Source organism: Heptranchias perlo, unplaced genomic scaffold (genome assembly GCF_035084215.1).
Source record: "Heptranchias perlo isolate sHepPer1 unplaced genomic scaffold, sHepPer1.hap1 HAP1_SCAFFOLD_43, whole genome shotgun sequence".
NCBI lineage: Eukaryota > Metazoa > Chordata > Chondrichthyes > Hexanchiformes > Hexanchidae > Heptranchias > Heptranchias perlo.
In genome coordinates, this window is record NW_027139442.1 from 11,164,484 (window position 1) to 11,184,523 (window position 20,040).

The following is a 20,040-nucleotide window of genomic DNA, read 5'->3' on the forward strand; positions in this document are numbered from 1 at the left end:
TTCCTGAGGTCGTAAACCCTTGTAAGCACCCTGCCCCGTGACAGCCATCGTACTTCAGTGTGAAACATTAAATGAGTAAGCTCAGCTCCGATTTCTGAGCATAATGCTTCAAAAAGCCTGCAGTACAGTGAGCTTCCTTTAATGAAATTAACAATTTTCACTACTTCCTACAGTACTGCCATAAGATCAGGGGGAACAGCCTTGTGCTCCAAAGCCTCGTGGTGAATGAAACAGTGATTCCAACCATCATTACCAGCTGCCTCAGATATTCATCTCACAACTCCGCTATTTCTACCTGTCATATTTGCTGCACAATCACTTGGAATTTCTTTGCAATTAGCCCAGTCCAATTTGTATTTTCCATCTACACAGTCATGCAGTGCTTCGAATATCTCTGCTCCTGTTTTATTTGTTGGTAAAGTTAGACAACACAACAAAACTTCCATTAAGTCATCTTGCCCGACATATCTCACAGAAACTAACAGTGTTGCACAATTTGAAATATCAGTACTTTCGACAAGTTGGATAGCAAAATCCCCGGCTGACTGTAACCTAGTAATAAGCTTGGCTTCTAAATGGTCAGCAATAGAACATATTCGCCGAGACATTGTGTTATCACTGAGAGGAATGGTTCTCAATTTTTCAGCAGGCTTCTCGACAACGATTGTCCGCACCATATCCAGAGATGCTGGAAGAATAAGTTTTTCGCCAACTGTATGGGCCATTTTCTCTTTTTCCACACGATATGCGACTAAATATGACACCAGTTGTGCCTTATCATTCAGAGCAGTTGACAGACTAAGAACTTGTGCTGATAACTTTAATCCCTGTTTCTTCCTTTAAAAATATTCAAGCGTGTGATCAACGAGTTCCCCATGTTTTGTCAATAAATGACTTTTTAATTTTGACGAGTTTTAAACTCTTGTTTCCAAGCACCTGGCTAAAATTAACACACTGGGGCTTTCGATCTTGGTTTGCGTTTGCACAATTGATGAAACCACATTTCAAAAAAGCCTCACGATACTGATTCATCCTCGATGTGGTCGGTGATTCAGAGGTGGTTCAGACCCGGTCGATATGGCAGAAGAGCGTCCATCATTAATTGAACTTTCTGTTGCAGAAGAACTTCTTTCTCTTCTTACAAAACGATTAATTTTGGGGAAATAAAGTTTGATGATTAAGACGCCCCCGACTCCTTTCCCCTTGATACTGGACTTACACCAGCACCACAAACCGTGGCTTGGAGGCGAGGAAGAGCGTGTCCTTGCAGTTGCTCGGAAAAAGTAAACATAACTGAAAGTGTATTCCACTAGAAAAAGGCCATCGCTCCACAGAATGAAATGACTGCCTGCCATCTTCCTAACGGAAATTACCTGTGAAATGATTGCCTGCCATCTGCCCAACGAAAATTACCTGTGAAATGACTGCCAGCCATCTGCCTAACCGGATATTACCTGTGAAATGATTGCCAGCCATCTGCCTAACTGGAAATTACCTGTGAAATGATTGCCTGCTATTTGCCCAACGAAAATTACCTGTGAAATGACAGCCTGCCATCTGCCTAACCGGATATTACCTGTGAAATGATTGCCTGCTATTTGCCCAACGGAAACTACCGAATACAGAGGTGAAAGTAAATTTCAGTCCAACATTCAACCAATCAATTTCACGCAATCACAAGTTTTGACGACAAGACTGCATGTGACATATCATCTACTTATGAAATAAATGTTTGCCCTTTTCTTATTTGATGTCCAGTTTTGATTGATTTTATTTTCCTGGGTTTGTATTGTGACCGTACCCATTTAATGGCAGTGAGCTGATATTGTCAATCGGGCTCAGCATTCTCTGGCGAGCAGCTACCGGCCTTATAAGCTCCGCTGATAACCTGATATCTGAAGAATTTCCTTTCCATATTTCATTATATTTATACTTTTCTATTTAGGTTAAAACGAGGGGGCACAATGTTAAAAACAAAGCAATTTGGCAACATACAGGTCTCCCCAGTAAGCGCAAGAGCACGCAGAATGAATCTCAATGGAACAAACCTCTTCTCTTTCACTCCCACTGGAAAAAATCCGAAAAGACCAAACCCTTTCCTATTCCCTCCCATTGCATAGAATCCCAAAGAGAAAAAACTCCTTCTCATTCCAAACCATTATAGAGAGTGCGGTGCCCAGAACTGAACACAATACTCTAAATGAGGACTAAACAGAGCTCTGTATAACTGTGATATAACTTCCACTCATTTTTATTTCCGTTCCCTTGAGATAAAGATCAAAATTTAATCTCCATTTTAAGTTCTTTTTAGTGATTTAGTAATCACTGTTGGTGATTTCTGTACTTGGATCCCCATATGCCTCGATTCCCCTAGAGTGCAAAAATCTATCGATCTCAGCTTTTAATATATTCAACGACTGAGCATCCACAGCCCTCTTGGGTTGAGAATTCCAAAGATTCACAACACTTTCAGTGAAGAAATTCTCCCTAATTTCGATCCTAAATGGCCGGCCCCTTATCTTGAGACTATGACCTCTAGTTTTAATTCTCCAGCAGGGTAATCAGCCTCTCCTCACCTACACTGTGAAACCGCCTAAGAATTTTATACGTTTCAATGCGATCACCTACCATTCTTCTAAACTCCAGCGAATATAAGCCAATATTACACAATATTTCAACATAGTACAATTGCAGCAAGACCTCCTTACTCTTATATTCCAACACCCTTGCAATAAAGGCTGACATATCATTTGCCTTCCTCACTCTCATTCGACCCTTGGTAACTCACCATTCCCAGTATGTTTTTCCTCTGTTCCTTCTATAGGGAAAAGAAATGAACATTGAAAACATTTTAATATAATTACAGCGGTTTATATTTTGGAAACAATATCCAGCTGAACTGCATCAAATTCGATGACAAACTTCTAGTTTCAAAAGGAAGTGAATTAATTGCGATGGCCGGGAATCGAACCCGGGTCAACTGCTTGGAAGGCAGCTATGCTCACCACTATACCACCATCGCTGACAATCTGCCGCCATAAAATAGTTCCTAAACATTAGACCCTAAACAGACACTGCAGGCTTTTGGCTTTTGTCCTTCATTTGAACTGGTTTCTGACGGATCCTTTCTCGCTCTGTTGCAGTTCCCGTTTCCGCCCAGTAGATGCCGCCAACCCCCAATCAATGGAAATTACAGAACAGCCAGTAATTATTCACCTTTTCTCGGACTGAAGAGACAGTCGATACCTGCAATACTTGACCAGTTGGAAATACATTTTGCCGCAGCTCACATCAGCCATTGAGTAAAGTTAAATAGTTACATTAAATCATGACAGAGACCGGACGACCAGCTGGGCACGAGTGGCAGCTTAATATTCAAGCCTTTCAGAAAGGACAGGGAAATAGGGAATGAAGGCAGAGTAGCAATATTACTAAAGGACAATATTACAGCAGTTGAAAGATACAATATCAGTGAGGGTGAGCGGGCAGTGTAAACACTCTGAGAGAGAGCCATCACAAGTGGCCCCACTGTACTCCTCCAGAAGGTATAAGAAGGGCGAGTGGGGGAGGATTTCTTAAATCTTTGTGAAAGTATTGTCGAAATGTCTGGAAGAGGAAAAACCGGCGGTAAAGCTCGGTCCAAGGCCAAGTCTCGCTCATCCCGGTCCGGACTGCGGTTCCCAGTGGGCCGTGTTCACAGGCTCCTGCGAAAGGGGAACGACGCTGAACGTGTGGGTGCCGGAGCTCCGGTCTATCTGGCTGCTTTGTTCGAGCATCTGACGGCTGAAATCCTCGAGCTGGCCGGCAACGAGGCCCCGGACAACAAAAAGACCCGCATCATCCCCAGACAGCTGCAGATGGCCATCCGCAACGACGAGGAGCTCAACAAGCTGATGGGACTGGTGACCATCGCTCAGGGCGGGGTGCTGCCTAATATCCAGGCCGTGCTGTTGCCGAAGAAAAGCGCTGTGAGCATCAAAAAGAAGTGAAGCGTCCAAAATTTAATCTAATAACAGGACAAGATCAGGACCAATCTTATTAAATTCTTTGACTATGATGGAGCTGTATAAAACACTGGTTCGGCCACAGCTGGAGTACTGTGTGCAGTTCTGGTCGCAACACTGCAGGAAGGATGTGATCGCTTTGGAGAGGGTGCAGAGGAGATTCACCAGGATGTTACCAGGGCTGGAGCGCTTCAGCTATGAAGAGAGACTGGGAAGATTGGGTTTGTTTTCCTTGGAGCAGAGGAGGCTGAGGGGGGACATGATTGAGGTGTACAAAATTATGAGGGGCACAGATAGGATGGATACTAAGGAGCTTTTTCCCTTCGTTGAGGGTTCTATAACAAGGGGACATAGATCCAAGGTAAAAGGCGGGAGGTTTGGAGGGGATTTGAGAAAGAACTTTTTCACCGAGAGGGTGGTTGGAGTCTGGAACTCACTGCCTGAAAGGGTTGTGGAGGCAGGAACCCTCACAACATTCAAGAAGCATTTGGATGAGCACTTGAAATGCCATAGCATACAAGGCTACGGACCAAATGCTGGAATATGGGATTAGAGTAGACAGGGCTGATGGCCGGCGCGGAAACGATGGGCCGAAGGGCCTCTATCCGTGCTGTATAACTCTATAACTCTATAACTCTATAACTAATTAACAGTAAGAGTAAATAAGGGTAACCTGGTAGATGTAATACATTTGGATTTTCAGATAGCCTTATATAAGGTACCGCATTGTAGAATCATGGCAAAGTTCAGTGTACGTGGAGTCAGGGGACAGGTAGCGGAATGGATAGCAAGCTGGCGACAAAACAGAAAACAGAGAATAGGGGTTACGGTTAGCTGCTTGGAGTGGCAAAAAGTGGGAAGTGGTTTAACACAGGGATCAGTGCTGGGACCACTGCTGTTCACAATTAACATTAACGATTTGGATTCGGGAATCAGAAGTACAATTTCAAAATTTGACGATGATACCAAATTGGGGGTACAGTTAATACAAGGGAAGAATGTGTCAAATTGCAAGAGGACATTAATAAACTTGCAGAATGAAGAATAAGGAGCTCACATATTGTTTGGATGATAAGTCTAAACAGGATAGAGGAGCAATGGGATCGAGAGCTACAGATACACAAATTACTAAAAGTGGCAACTAAAAGTAGCTTCGCCAGCGTTACCGTCTGACAACGACACTCGCTCTCAATCTGTGAAAAGATAATGACCATGAACTGGGACTGAAGCCGAACACATCCCCGGCCCGGACATCTCCTTCTCCCTGTTTTATATCAGATAGTATCCCACCTTCATGTCCAGCACTGGAGAGAGAGAAACAGTATCAGTCTTAGACTCCTATCAGTGTCTAAATCACGCACAATAGCAATAACCACCTTCATATTCAGCACCAGCGAGAGAGAGGGAGGTAGACACGGTGAGAGAGACAGAGAGCGGTGAGACACAGTGACAGACAGACGGAAACAGTATTAGTTCCAGACTGACCGTTTTATGCAGAAAGATCGCGTTGGAGAGACAGAAGATGCAATCTAATCTCTCACTGATATTATACAAGGGACAGACACACTATTAATCCCACACTCAGGGACAGTGCAGAGTGACAAAAACAATGGGCCACATTGAACCCTCTTTTGCCTGTTGTACCATCTGAAGTTTTGCAGCTCAAGGCTGTTCGATATTACTCTTAGTGACCGAGAATTTCACTCCGGTTAAATTAATCTGGGATTGTTGCTGTCAGATATTAATCCAACACGGTCCCAGCAAATACACCAACTCCCACTTTCCTCCCATGTTTCTCCAGGATTGGTTTGAGAAATCCTCCCTCCAGTTTCGGAGTCACACGTTTATTTATCAGTGGAGGGGCCAAAATTGAACTGGATCCTTTGGCTCATTCCACAGCCGCCCACTTTATCTATGAAAGGCTCTTTACCATCAAAATATATTGACAGGAACAGCAGGGATGGAAACATCTCGTTTAATAGTTAGAGATTGTAAAGTCAGTCTGGATTCCAGCGTTATGCACTGGTGGAATCCCATCTGTTTCCCATTCTGGTGCCTGTTCCTGCACTGCCTGTGGACCCCATTCCCTCTGACCTTTCCCCCAGCCCCACTTCCTTTGCTCAGACTCTGAAAAATTCCAATTGGGGAAAGTTTCCATCGATTTTTGTATTGTGAATTATACCAGATATCTGCGCATGCGTGATTCAGCCCAGCCCCCAGCGCTGGTTGTTGGTGAGCAGAAGAGCGCATGCGCGATCCCCTCCCCCTGCTCGGCCGATTGGGGCCATTCCCTCAGTGAGCGGAAGAAGATGGTTTAAAACAGCGGGAATGGAGAGATCACGGCCCCCGGAGGAAGGGAGCAAAGAGCAGCCTCGTTACAGCAGCTCATCGCATCGGGACCGTGTCCGCAGATGGGCTCAGAGATCGGCATTGAGTCCGGAGGAAAGTCAGGGGGAGTCCGGGGGCTGTTTTGTAAGAGGCGGAGTGGATCAGGAACTGGTCCCGGAACATGGAGTGAGCGGTGGAAGGGAGAGGTCATTCTCGGGCTGTGTGTGTACAGCGTGTGTCCAGGGGAAGGTAGACAGAATGGTACGAACCTACTATTTAAAATCATTGATGCTTTCTCTCCCCAAACCAGCAGTGAATGTTCCTGGTTAAGTTCCAGCCTCACGCTGTTTGTTGTTATTGGACAGTGAAGAGTGGAAACAGAGCCGGACAGTAAGGATGTGGGGAGTTATACAAAGAGCATATTATTGCAGGCCTCAGTTGAGAAGTGTGAAGGACACATTTTAAACAACGGCTGTTTGGTTTCAGTTGAAAGGTTAGTCCCCTGGGTGAGGAGATTGGTAACCTGACCCGCACATCACGTAGTCCCATTCATGGATCAGTGCAGGGGTTGGGTTGTGTCTGGATTCCTCTAAATTGTTATAAAGCAGCCCAACACACCTGGTGCGCAGAAGCTGAGTGCTGCAGTACTGCAGTGGAGTCAGATACTGATACTGTTTGTATCGCTGGTTTTCATTTTTGGATATTCAAAATAATTATTAACAGATATTAAACTGATCAGTTTTGTATTTTCCACCTCACCTGTTCTTGAGTTACAACAGATACGTTTCTTTTTACAGGCAAACCCTTGAAGGAGCCAGAACAAATGTGAAATTTCGTCCACCCGAGGCAAAGGAACAGTGCTGCCAACTCCTTATCACACACAGTATGTATATTATCACTCACAGAGAACGGAGACACAGACAGCTCATCAGTTCCACAGTCTCAGACAGCAGAAGTAGTCAGTCCCACACTGATCCCAAAGTTCCAGAGACACATTTTCAATCCAACAGTCAAACAGAGGAGGTGAGGCAGACACTGTTCCATTTCTCCCGAACTCAGTCCCGCTAACAGGTAGATACAAAAATCCCAGTCCAAAGTCTCGCTTTCAGATTGTCAATTTCACAAAAGGGCAACATTAGCCATGAATTAAATACCAGATACCCCGAGATTCCAATTGAATACTGGTTCAGAACTCTCACACACACGTGAGTTTAATGCATGCAGCATCCATTCGAATAGTGTACCATTCGAATACAAATTGCCAGTCCAAAACTCATGTACAGTATCAGATTGAGAAATGCGGTGACAGTGTAACCTGAGAAACAAATTAGATACCAGTTTATAATATACTCATAGTATGAGATTTAAAGATACAGTATCAATTCTATTAGCACAGACTGAGATACACATTACATACCGGTCCAAAAATGTTATAAAATAAAATTTAATAATGCAGTATCAATTCCTTTAGTGCAGACTGATCTACACATTATATAGCAATTCAAAAATGTCACCATGTCAGTTTGAAAGATATATTATCATTCACAATATTACTCACAGAGATACAGATTTAATAGTAGTCCAAAAGCACACAAATTATCTGATTAAAACCTCCAGCATCAAATCCTGAAGTTTATCCAAATTTACCAATTAAATAATGAGAAAAAATATTTAAACATTATGATATTAAAGTACAGAATTGAATACCATAATGTAATCGGAGAAAATAATTAGATACAGATACAGAATGAATCTCACACTCAGATACAGTACAGAGACGCACAGATACAGAATGAATCCCACATTCACACACAGTACCAGAGATGACAGATACAGAATGAATCTCACTCACACACAGTACCACAAACTGACAGATACAGAATGAATGTTACAGTCACATTACTGCAGACTGAGTTACACATTGCATACCAGTCCAAAGATCTCAAAGTGTCAGATTGAAAGATACTGTATTAATTCCATTAGTGCAGACTGAGCTACATATTAGATATATTGGTAAATACTCATAGAGTATTATACTGAAATAAACATTATCAAAACCTTTGGTACAGACTGAGCTACACAATACATACTAGTCCAAAAACCTCATAAATGATCAGACTGGAAGATACAGCTTCAATATTATTAGCACTGCCTGACCTGTAGATTACATCCCAGACTGAAAATCCCATAAAATATTAGACTGAAAGAGAGATTATCGATTCCGTGAGTGCAGACTGAGCCACACATTATATAGCAGTCCAAGAATCTCATAATGTATCAGACTCAAAGATACAACATCAAATTCATTAGCACAGACTGAACTATATGTTACTCACCAGTCCAAAAATCTCATAGAGTATCAGATTGAATGATTCAATATCACTTCCATTATTGAAGACTGAGCTGCACATCAAATTCCAGTCCAAAAATCTCATACAATATCAGACTGATAGATACAGTATCGATTCCTTTAGTGCAGGATGAGCTACATATTACATACCAGTCCAAAAATCTCATACAGTGTTAGACTCAGATACAGACTTAATCCCATTATTGCAGACTGATCTACACATTACATACCAGTCCATTAATTTCAACATAAACAGACTGAAAAGTACATTATCATTCACAATAAAGTTCAGAGATTAAGATGTAACACAACTCCAAAACTCACACCCGTTGTTTGATTAAAGAAAATCGAAAAGTGTATCCATATTAACAAATTAAATACTCGAAGAACTGTATATACTTTAAAGTATTAAAAATACATTTTCAAATTCCGATACTGTAATCTGAAATAAGAATAAAGAATGAATACAGACTTGCACATTTTCTCAGAGACCGAATTACAGAATGAATCCCACACTGAGATAAAATAGCAGAAAATGGCAGATACATAATGTATCCAACACTCACAGATAGTACCAGAGACTGACAGGTGCTCGAGAAAGACAGACACAGAATTAATCCATCACTTATATACAGTACCTTCGACTGACAGATGCAGAATATACCCTACGCTCACACTTAGTAGTGGAGACTGATAGATACAGAATGAATCCCAAACTCACGCACAGTACCAGAGTCAGACATGTAGAGAATAAACCCCACTCTCATGCACAGTCCCAGAGACAGGCAGATAGAGAATAAACCCCACTCCCGTACACAGTACCTGAGACTGACCTCTACTGGACGTAAGCGAGAACTGTAAAAGAGGGGGACAAATTCACATCATTTGTCATGGTTACAGAAACAGGACAAAGCAATGTGAGGAAAGTCTCCGTCTGCAACTATTACTCTCGTATTTTTGCATATTATGACAGTGAAAAATGAAGACAATTGATTCATAATAAGGTATTGTTTTACTCATTCGATAGTTGTGAATTTGCCCCATTATATTTCACTGTACATTGCACAGTATTTCTCTCTGATTTCTCAGGACACGATTTACATTGCTCCTCCACCCCGTTTAGACTCTTCTTTTCCAAGCAGTATATGGCGTCCTTATTCCCCCAAGTGAAACGCACCACCTCACAACTTTCTATATTGAAATTCAATGGCCATTTACACGGCCGTTCTGTAAGTTTATTTTGTCACAGTCTTCCTCAGTATCGACAATAACCCCTAAATTAATGAGAAGAATTTAACACAGCATTACAAATAGTGTTTGGTCTAACAAAATGTACTTGCAGCACGTCTCAATTACTAGTTTTTCTAAATCTCACTCGTGCAATACAATGTGAAGAATGAGTTTATCTTCTGTCCCTCTCTCATCTGCAAACTTCAATGTCGCGGGGCTTGGGGACATCTACTGGAAAGAAGCAGAACCGCAACATTTCGGTCCAAATTGTTGAAACCGGATAATGTGCAGTGTGAGCGTGTTTGCAATTGGTGGCAGCAATAAAATCTGATTTTTCATACCTGCCCATTAAATTTTAGTGTTTGTTATTGAACAGTGAACAGAACCAGACAGTAAGGATATGGGGAGTTATAAAAAGAGCATCTATTGCAGGCATCAGGTGAGAAGTTTGAAGGACACATTTTAAATAGTGGCTGTGTTGTTTCGGTTTAATGGTTAGTCCCATGGGAGAGGGGATTAGAAACATGACCTGTACAAAGGTCCCCGCCCCATCGGGTAGTCCCATTCATGGATCAGTGCAGGGGTTGGGTTGTGTCTGGATGTCATTAAATTGTTGTAAAACAGCCCAACACACCTGGTGTGCAGAAGCTGAGTGATGCAGTACTGTCGTGGCGTCAGACACTGACACTGTTTGTATCGCTGGTTTCCATTTGTGGATGTTACCGTGATTATTAACAGAGAGATTCAATTGATCACTTTTGTATTTTCTACTTCACCTGTTGTTAATTTACAAGCGATATTTTTCTTCCTACAGGCAAATCCCTGAAGGACCCAGAATCAGGATGATGTTTACTCCACCCGAGGCACAAGGAGCAGTGAAGCCAGCTCCTTCTCACACACAGTAGGTACATTATCACTCACAAAGCACAGAGACACAGACAGGTCACCAGTCCCACAGTCTCAGACAGCAGAAATAGTCAGTCCCACACTGATCCCAATCCAACAGTCAAACAGAGCAGGAGAGACAGACGGAATTTCCATTTCACAACAACTCAGAACCGCTGACCGGCAGATAAATAATTCCCAGTCCAAAATCACACCCACTATCAGATTGAAAGGCACTGTGTCAATCTCACATTAGTTCAGCCTTAGCTACAAATTAAATCCCAGATGGACCTGACACATGGGACCGATTGATAGGTACAGAATGAATCACAATAGTGTACCCGAGATTCAAATTAAATACCAGCCCACAACTCACACACATTATGAGTTTAAAGATGCAGTATTCATGACCACATTGTACACTGAGATACACATTAGCTACCAGTTCAGATGTTACCCAAATTTGACTCACATATTTGTCCAAAAACCTCATAGTGTCAGAATGAAATGTCAATTTCAATTCCTTTACTGCAGACTGAGGTACACATTAGATACCAGTCCAAAATTCTCATACAGTATGAGACTGAAAGATACAGTATCAATCCCATTAGTGCAGACTGAGCTACACGTCACATACCAGTCCAAAAATCTCAGTGTCAGGTTGAAAAATACAGAATCAATTCCATCAGTGCAGATTGAGCTATACATTATATACCAGTCCAAAATTCACATAGAGTCTCGTACTCGAAGATACAGTATCAATCCCATTAGTGCAGGCTGAGGTACACATTAGTTACCTGTCCAAAAATCTCATTGTGTCAAACTGAAAGGCACAGTATCAATTCCTTTACTGCAGACAGAGGTTTACATTAGATACTTGTCTAAAAATCACGTACAGTATCATACTGAGGTATAAACTATCGATTTGATTAGTACAGACTGATCTACAAGCAATATACCAGTACAAAAATCTCACACGGTATCAGACTGCAAGATACAGTATCAATCCCATTAGTGCAGACTGAGGTTCACATTAGATACCAGTCCAAAAGTCACATTCAGTGTCAAACTGAAAGATACAGTAACAATTCCATTATTGAAGAGTGAACGACACCTTACAAACCAGCCTAAATATATTACACAGTATCAGCCTGGAAGGTACAGTATGAATTCCATTAGTGCAGACTGAACTACACATTATATACCGTCCAAAAATCTCATACATTATCATACTAAAACATACAGTATGAATCCTATTAGTGTAGACAAAGCTACACATTACAAACCAGTCCAAAAATCTCTTGAAGTGTCTGACTGAAAGTTAGAGAGTCAATTCCATCAGTACAGACAGAACCACAGATTACATACCAGTCTAAAAATCTCATACAGTGTCAGACTGAAAGATACAATATCAATTCCATTCGCCCAGACTGAGCTACACAATAAATGGCAGTCCAATAATTTCACAGTATAAGATTGAAATGTACATTATCTTCAGAGATGAAGATGTAATCCTACAACAAAACTCAAACACGTTGTTAGATTGAAACAAAATCCAAAAGTGTATCCATATTTACAAATTAATGCCACACAAAAGATTTGTTTACGTTAATGAATTAAAGAAACAGTTTCAAGCACCATACTGTAACATGAAATAAGACTACAGAACGAATCCAGACTTGCAATTTGCCCAGAGACTGAGTTACAGAATGAATCCCCAACTGAGATAAAATACCAGAGACTGACAGTCACAGATTGAATCCCACACTCACAGATAGAACCAGAGATTGACAGATACAGAATGAATCTCACACTCACATACAGTACCAGAGTCTAACAGATACAGATTGAATCCCACACTCACACACAGTACCAGAGACTGACAGATACAGAATGTATCTCAAATTCACAGACAGTATCAGAGACTGACAGATACAGAATGAATCCCACACTCACACACAGTACCAGAGAGTGACAGATACAGAATGAATCTCACACTCACATACAGTACCAGAGAATGACAGATACAGAATGATTCTCACACTCACATACAGTACCAGAGTCTGACAGATACAGAATTAATCCCACACTCACAGATAGCACCAGAGACTGACAGATACAGAATGAATCCCGCACTCACAGACTGTACTGGAGACTGACCGATAAAGAATGAATATCACACTCAAATGCTGACTGACAGACAGAATTAATCCCACACTCTCATACAGTCTGACATCTACTGGCCATAAGTGAGAACTGTAACAGAGTGGAACAAATTCACATTATCTTCGTTGTTACAGATTCAGGACAATGCGCAATGTGAGGAAATAGTTTCTCTCTGTAACTTCTACTCTCGTATTTTTTCATATTTTGTCAGTGAAAAATTAGACAATTGATTCATAATAAAGTTTTTGTTTTGATCGTTTGAAAGTTGCCCCAGTATATTTCAGTATACATTGCTCAATATTTCTGTCTGATTTCTCAGGACACGATTTATATTAATTCAAATAAACCGAACTGAAACACAAATAAAAACCGAGCGCAAATCTGGAAGTTTCAATGGCGACCGTCAAAAGTGAAAGGGATAAAATATAGAAAAAAATGAAAACCGAAAATGCTGGAAAGACTCAGCAGGTCCGGCAGCATCTGTGGAGAAGGGAAGCTCGGGTTAACGGTTCAGGTCAATGACCCTTCTATAGATCAGAAAGGTTAATCCGACATAATTTAAATAAGGAACGGGAATCGGCAGAGGGAAAAACTTCAGAAAATCAATTAATTTCACTAATCCTGGCAATTGTGTCCTGTGTCCACCGTACAGATCAGGGCAAATAACAATACAAAGGAACAGAGTTAAATTCATCGTTATGAGGGAAGAAATACATTTTAGAAGTATTTTTTAATATAAATTAGACCCGTTTGGAAACATTATCGCTCTGAACATCATCAAATTCGGTTCCAGTCTTGGTGTTTCTGAATTCAGCGTGCTGGGATTCAAACCTGTTGGAATTAACTGTTTGGAAGGCAGCTATACTCACCATTATAGCCCCTTATTTCACGAGGAGAGAGAAATAGAGTGTTTCTGTGGAATTTCGGACTGGGTTTCTGGCACTTTAATCACAGACAATAAATCGTTCCCAAACATCAGCCCCTGATCAGACACAACAAGCTGGTGGAATTTCTCATTTATAGATATTAAATAAGAGGACGACAAAAGCGAATAGGAAGAGGTTAGGAAGAAGTCACAAAAACAATTACGGAAGAAAACAGGAACCACGAAATCAAATTATCAAGGAATGTAAAAAGTAAAAGTAAATTATTCCACAGACACAAAAATAACAAAAGGAAAATCAGAATATCTTGAGAGCCACTAAGGGATTCACAAGATAAACTCACAGGTAACGTCAGCGAAATGCCACAAATATTGAATTATTACTTTACCTTAGTATTTACCCGGGAGATTAACAGGGTGAACATGATATTAAAGGAAGAGGTCAATAAAGATATCAAGGCATTTAAGTTAGAAAGGGTGGTAGAACTCCTGGTCCAGATGGATTGCATCCGCACATATTAAATGAAACAAGGGAAGAACAGCAGAGGCACTGTTACATATATAGGAAAAATCATTACCGAAAGGAATAGTGCCAGAGGACTGGATGACAGTTAATGTGATTCTTATATTTTGAAACAGGAGATAGAACAAATCCAGGGAACTAAAGACCAGTTAACTAAAGGTTGGTGGTAGGAATGATCATGGAATCTTTTACTCCATGATGCAATAGAAAAACATTTAGAAACCAAAAATATAATAAAGAATAGTCAGCACGGATTTCAGAAAGGGAAGGTTTAATAGTTTGGCAGAAGGTTTGACAGTTTAAATTTCAGTTCAACATAACTTATCTGCTTTTCAATTCTATTCCTCTAGAATGTTCTGTGTTTGCTTTTTATGGTCTTATCAACCTGTGTTGCTACTTTTAATGATTTGTCAATCTGTACTCCAAAATCCCTTTGCTCTTCCACCCCATTTAGACTTTTATTTTCCAAGCAGGATGTGGCCTCCTTATTCCCCCGAGCGAAATGCACCACCTCACACCTTTCAATATGGAAATTCAATGCCCATTTACAAGCCTTTCAGCAAGCTTATTAAACTCTTTTTTTATGTTGTTGTATTTTTCCTCAGTATAAGCTATACCCACTAAATTAATTACAAACATTGAATACAGCATTTCAACTAATGCTTTGTCCAATAAAATGTTCACCATTCACAGTTTTTCCGAATCCCACCCGTGCAATATAATGTGAAGAATGAGTTTATCTTCTGTCCCTCTCTCATCTGCAAACTTCAATGACCCGGGGTTTGTGGACATCTACTGGCCGGAAGCAGAATTGCAACAGTTCGGAACAAATTTCTGAAACCGGACAATGTGCAGTCTGAGCGTGTTTGTGATAGGTGGCACGTATTAAATCTGATTGGTTTCTTCAGATGTCCAATCAAATTGATAAAGGAAAAATATTGTGACATCAGTCCCAATCACAATCATTGCCTTCCCTCATCCCTCATTAGAATAGGGCGGTGGGGCTGCCTATTTAATCCGAGCTCGGAGCGGATTTGGGTCATTTCTGAGTCGGAAATTGATTTTGAAAATGCCTGAAGACAAGAAAGCAGCTCCCAAGAAGGGCGCCAAGAAAACCTTGAGTAAAGCACCAGCCAAGGGCGGCAAGAAGCGGAGAAAGTCGAGGAAGGAGAGTTACTCCATCTACGTCTACAAAGTGATGAAGCAGGTTCACCCCGACACCGGCATCTCCTCCAAGGCCATGAGCATCATGAACTCCTTTGTGAACGATATTTTCGAGCGCATCGCGGGTGAGGCTTCCCGCCTGGCCCATTATAATAAACGCCGCACCATCAGCTCTCGGGAGATCCAGACCGCCGTCCGCCTGCTGCTGCCCGGGGAACTGGCCAAGCACGCCGTGTCGGAAGGGACAAAGGCGGTGACCAAATACACCAGCTCCAAGTAAAACTCCACAATGTACTGAAAAAAAAAACACAAAGGCTCTTTTAAGAGCCACCCACAGTCTCTCTGAAGACGCTGTACCGATACCTCTGGATGGAATCATTTTACGGTAGATAAGATAGTTTGACACTAACTGTCTCTCTATAACTTGTCCTTTTGTGATTTCTCTTGATATCGGGAAGATTCTCACAATAACTGCTGGGTATAATCTGTGTGTCGATGTTCAATTTACAGCCAATAAACAAAAACGTGTCCCTGAACCTCTCATTTCAGTTCTTTTTCCGCCCCTTCCCCCGCGTCTGACCCTTCAGAGCCGTTTTAAGGCGGTGGATTCGAGTTCGGTCATTTCTTTCTCCTTCTCACGTTTGTTTGTTAATTATTCGGGACAAAATGAGGCTTTATTCCCGCCCGATTGAAAGCGAACGGAGAATGAAGCGGGTTGAAACAGATTCTGGAAGTTGTGACGAGAAATGTGGAATAACAGAGTAAAAGATGAGATGTTTAAATATTTGTTTTTACGCGACATTATTTACTAAATCCGCTTCTTGTGTTACAAATATATTGGCGGGCTTTTCACATTTCAAAAAAACGGTTCTGGTCTGTATTTTCCGCCCTTTTCTCATTGACGGCTATTGATTGGTGAATAAAACAGCCCTCTGATTGGTTTAAGGAACAGCTCAATGAGGTTGAGAACACATGGACCAATCACTGCAGTCCTCCAGAAAGTATAAGAAGGGCGAGTGCGGGAGGATTTCTTCATTCTTTGTGAAAGTGTTTGTGAGATTGTGGAAATATCTGGAAGAGGAAAAACCGGATGGAAAGCTCGGGCCAAGGCCAAGTCTCGCTCATCCCGGGCCGGACTGCAGTTCCCTGTGGGCCGTGTTCACAGGCACCTGCGGAAAGAGAACTATGCTGAAAGTGTGGGTGCCGGAGCCCCGGTCTATCTGGCTGCTGTGCTCGAGTATCTGACGGCTGAAATCCTCTAGCTGGCCGGCAACGCCGCCCGCGACAACACGAAGACCCGCATCATCCCCAGACACCTGCAGCTGGCCATCCGCAACGACGAGGAACTCAACAAGCTGCTGGGAGGGGTGACCATCGCCCAGCTGGGGTGCTGCCTAATATCCAGGCCGTGCTGCTGCCGAAGAAAACCAGCAATGTGAGCGCCAAGAGCAAGTGAAGCGGACACGATTTGATCTGATAAACCCAAAGCTCTTTTCAGAGCCACCCACTGTATCTGTGAAAGGGCTGGTTACTGTCGAAGCGAGTCATGAATCAATTTAATAGGGACTTGATTCCGATCCGAGAAACTAACAATAATTTGTTCAATCCAGATGATCCAGATCGGTCTGTTGCAGTACTCGCTTCCGGACAGCAGATGTCGCCAATCTCCCATAGATTGATCATTGCAGATTGTATGGTGAATGAGACAAAAAATAACAAAATCGTCAGAATTGTCAATTGGGCGGGTGGGATACAGAAATACCAGGGACGCACATGATTATTTTCTGTCTCATTCTCGGACAACACTGGCTCAGTCTGAGTTATTTTGCCCAGATTTGAACAGATGCTGACTGATATGCTGATTATTGTGTCAGCGATTGCTGAATTGAGAATGTGAGTGCAATTTCTTTTTGGATGTGAGTGAGGGAATTATTCTGTACCTGTCCGTCCCACATCTGCTCCCTCCCTTTTATGCATTTCCCATTCAAACAAGTTTCTCACGGCCATGCGATTTCAACCCAGGCGATCACAGCTCTTTCCATCGCCGATTTGGTGGCTCTGAAAAGAGCCTTTGTTGCACTTGGTGCTGAAGCCGGGTCGGGTTTAGGCGCGCTCCCCGCGGATGCGGCGGGCCAGCTGGATGTCTTTGGGCATGATGGTGACTCGCTTGGCGTGGATGGCGCACAGGTTGGTGTCCTCAAACAGCCCCACCAGGTAAGCCTCGCTGGCCTCCTGCAGGGCCATGACGGCCGAGCTCTGGAAGCGCAGGTCTGTCTTGAAATCCTGAGCGATCTCTCGCACCAGGCGCTGGAAGGGCAGTTTGCGGATGAGCAGCTCGGTGGATTTCTGGTAGCGGCGGATCTCCCTCAGAGCCACAGTGCCGGGTCTGTAGCGATGAGGCTTCTTCACTCCGCCCGTGGCTGGAGCGCTCTTCCTGGCCGCTTTGGTAGCCAACTGTTTGCGAGGAGCTTTCCCGCCAGTCGATTTGCGCGCTGTCTGCTTGGTCCTGGCCATTTTCTGAACAGATGTCAAGACAACCTGAGACCCAGAGAGTGTTAATACGGAGAAGCTCTGGGGCCGCCTTTTCATGGGTCTAATTAATGGGTCTAATTTGATCCGCCCCTGGCATGTGATTGGCTGAAGTCCCACACCCTGTCAGGGATGGACCGCCCCGGGACTGTGATTGGCAGATTTGAACCAATTGGCTGAGCTGAAATTAAACATGAATTTCAAAAAGCCCGCCAATTTCAGGTCATCAAATAACAGTTTCAAGAAAATCTCATTTCCCTCAAGCAATTTCAGAATCCCTCTCTTTATAATCTCCTCAGCTCAAATCTCAAGCTGTTTCACATTCCGGTTCATTCTCTGATCTGCCTGTAAACGAGCGGGAATTAAGCCCCGGTCGTTGTTTTCCTGAACCGGACAAAGTCCAGCTTCAATTTCAAAAATCCCGCTAGTTCCAGCCCGGTGAACCGCTCCCCAAACAGAAACTTCACATCGACCTGATAATTGAATGAAACACCGAGCAGAGAGGACACAGCGGGAGAGGTTGTGAGGCGGGATTTTACTCTGAACGGAGAATGTAATGTCTGCGGAAAGACTCTGTATCACCACCTGTTCATTTATACCGTGAAACCGGGAATTCCGCTTTCTCTCAGGATGGCTGATCTCCCTTTACTGAATGTTGGGGAATCTCCCCATCGTAATTAAATATCGGAAACTGCTTCCCCACTCCTAAATCTTTCCTCTCCCCGTTCCTAGGTCAGTGCTCTCTCTGTGAGGCGGTGGGTGGCTCTTAGAAGAGCCTTTGTTTTGTGTCCGGTTAGAAAGGGTCGACTCGTTCAGCCGCCGAATCCATAGAGAGTGCGGCCCTGCCGTTTCAGAGCGTACACCACATCCATGGCAGTGACCGTCTTGCGCTTGGCGTGTTCAGTGTAGGTGACCGCGTCCCTGATCACATTCTCCAGGAAAACCTTCAGCACCCCGCGGGTTTCCTCGTAGATCAGACCCGAGATCCGCTTGACACCGCCACGGCGAGCCAGGCGGCGGATGGCTGGTTTGGTGATCCCCTGGATGTTATCACGAAGCACTTTCCGGTGCCGCTTGGCTCCGCCTTTGCCCAGTCCTTTGCCTCCTTTACCTCTGCCAGACATGATGATTCTTCACTCAGATCGCTGCTGACTGAACAGCGAACTTATGCTGGTTCCCTTTTTATGCAGCCTGTCCCGACCTGACTGAAACATTCACAGGATGATAGAGGGAGGGGAGGAGACAAAGTGAGACATTAAACAGAGAGGGGAGGAGACAGAGTGAGATATTAAACAGAGAGGGGAGGAGAGAGTCAGAGTAACGGAGAGAGCAGAGAGCGGCCGCTGATCTTCCAGCTCCACCTCCAGCTTTCTCCACCCGCCAATTTCAAACCGTTTATCGATAACTGAACCGAAACACAGCGCTCCGCACAAACCCTTATCGACTCGGGCTTCATATTCAGACTAGCCCCGTCCTATATCGAACACCGGAATGTTTGCTGTCGAAAAACTTTCACCGGAATTGAAAGCACCAGTTTCGATTTAAACCCGTTTCATTGCTGCACTGATCGCGCTCTCTCACCCGATCATAGAAGAATCATAGAATCATAGAAGTTACAACATGGAAACAGGCCCTTCGGCCCAACATGTCCATGTCGCCCAGTTTATACCACTAAGCTAGTCCCAATTGCCTGCAATAGAATCATAGAAGTGCAATAGAATCATAGAAGAATAGCAAGCACTTTACACGCTGGCAGCGGTGGGATCGCTGACACGATCTCCGTTTTTCGTCTGAAATCTTGAATTGAACTCAAACCTTACCTTAATTTTTCACTTCGGAGCTCGGCAGGGGAGGAGGGCGATCCTTTGAAAGGGATTTTTTTAAATTTTACTGAAAAGCGACCCGGAAATCCGGCGATGTGACCGGCCACACAAACACAGTGACATTAATCTAACCCGCCCGCCTCTTTAACACACTC

The 20,040-nt window shown here is 43.1% G+C and overlaps 2 protein-coding genes, 1 long non-coding RNA gene, 1 other non-coding gene and 1 pseudogene across 4 annotated transcripts; 4 read left to right on the top strand and 1 right to left on the bottom strand.

Annotated features, from left to right (window-relative positions):
* Nucleotides 1-2,950: 2,950 nt before the first annotated feature.
* Nucleotides 2,951-3,022, bottom strand: trnag-ucc (transfer RNA glycine (anticodon UCC)). Its single transcript has one exon. It is a non-coding gene; the product is annotated as a tRNA-Gly (tRNA).
* A 580-nt stretch (nucleotides 3,023-3,602) lies between these two features.
* Nucleotides 3,603-3,989, top strand: LOC137312602 (histone H2A-like). Its single transcript, XM_067979128.1, has one exon. The coding sequence runs from the start codon at nucleotides 3,603-3,605 to the stop codon at nucleotides 3,987-3,989; it is 387 nt and encodes a 128-aa protein (XP_067835229.1).
* A 2,293-nt stretch (nucleotides 3,990-6,282) lies between these two features.
* On the top strand, nucleotides 6,283-13,227 carry LOC137312646 (uncharacterized). Its single transcript, XR_010960769.1, has 3 exons — nucleotides 6,283-6,593; nucleotides 7,130-7,215; nucleotides 10,727-13,227. It is a non-coding gene; the product is annotated as an uncharacterized lncRNA (long non-coding RNA).
* Nucleotides 13,228-15,428: 2,201 nt separating this feature from the next.
* Nucleotides 15,429-16,209, top strand: LOC137312645 (histone H2B 1/2-like). Its single transcript, XM_067979167.1, has one exon. It carries the CDS (start codon nucleotides 15,439-15,441, stop codon nucleotides 15,811-15,813), a length of 375 nt encoding a protein of 124 aa, XP_067835268.1. The 5' UTR covers nucleotides 15,429-15,438; the 3' UTR covers nucleotides 15,814-16,209.
* LOC137312603 (histone H2A-like) lies at nucleotides 16,200-17,711 on the top strand (annotated as a pseudogene).
* The last annotated feature ends 2,329 nt before the right edge of the window (nucleotides 17,712-20,040 follow it).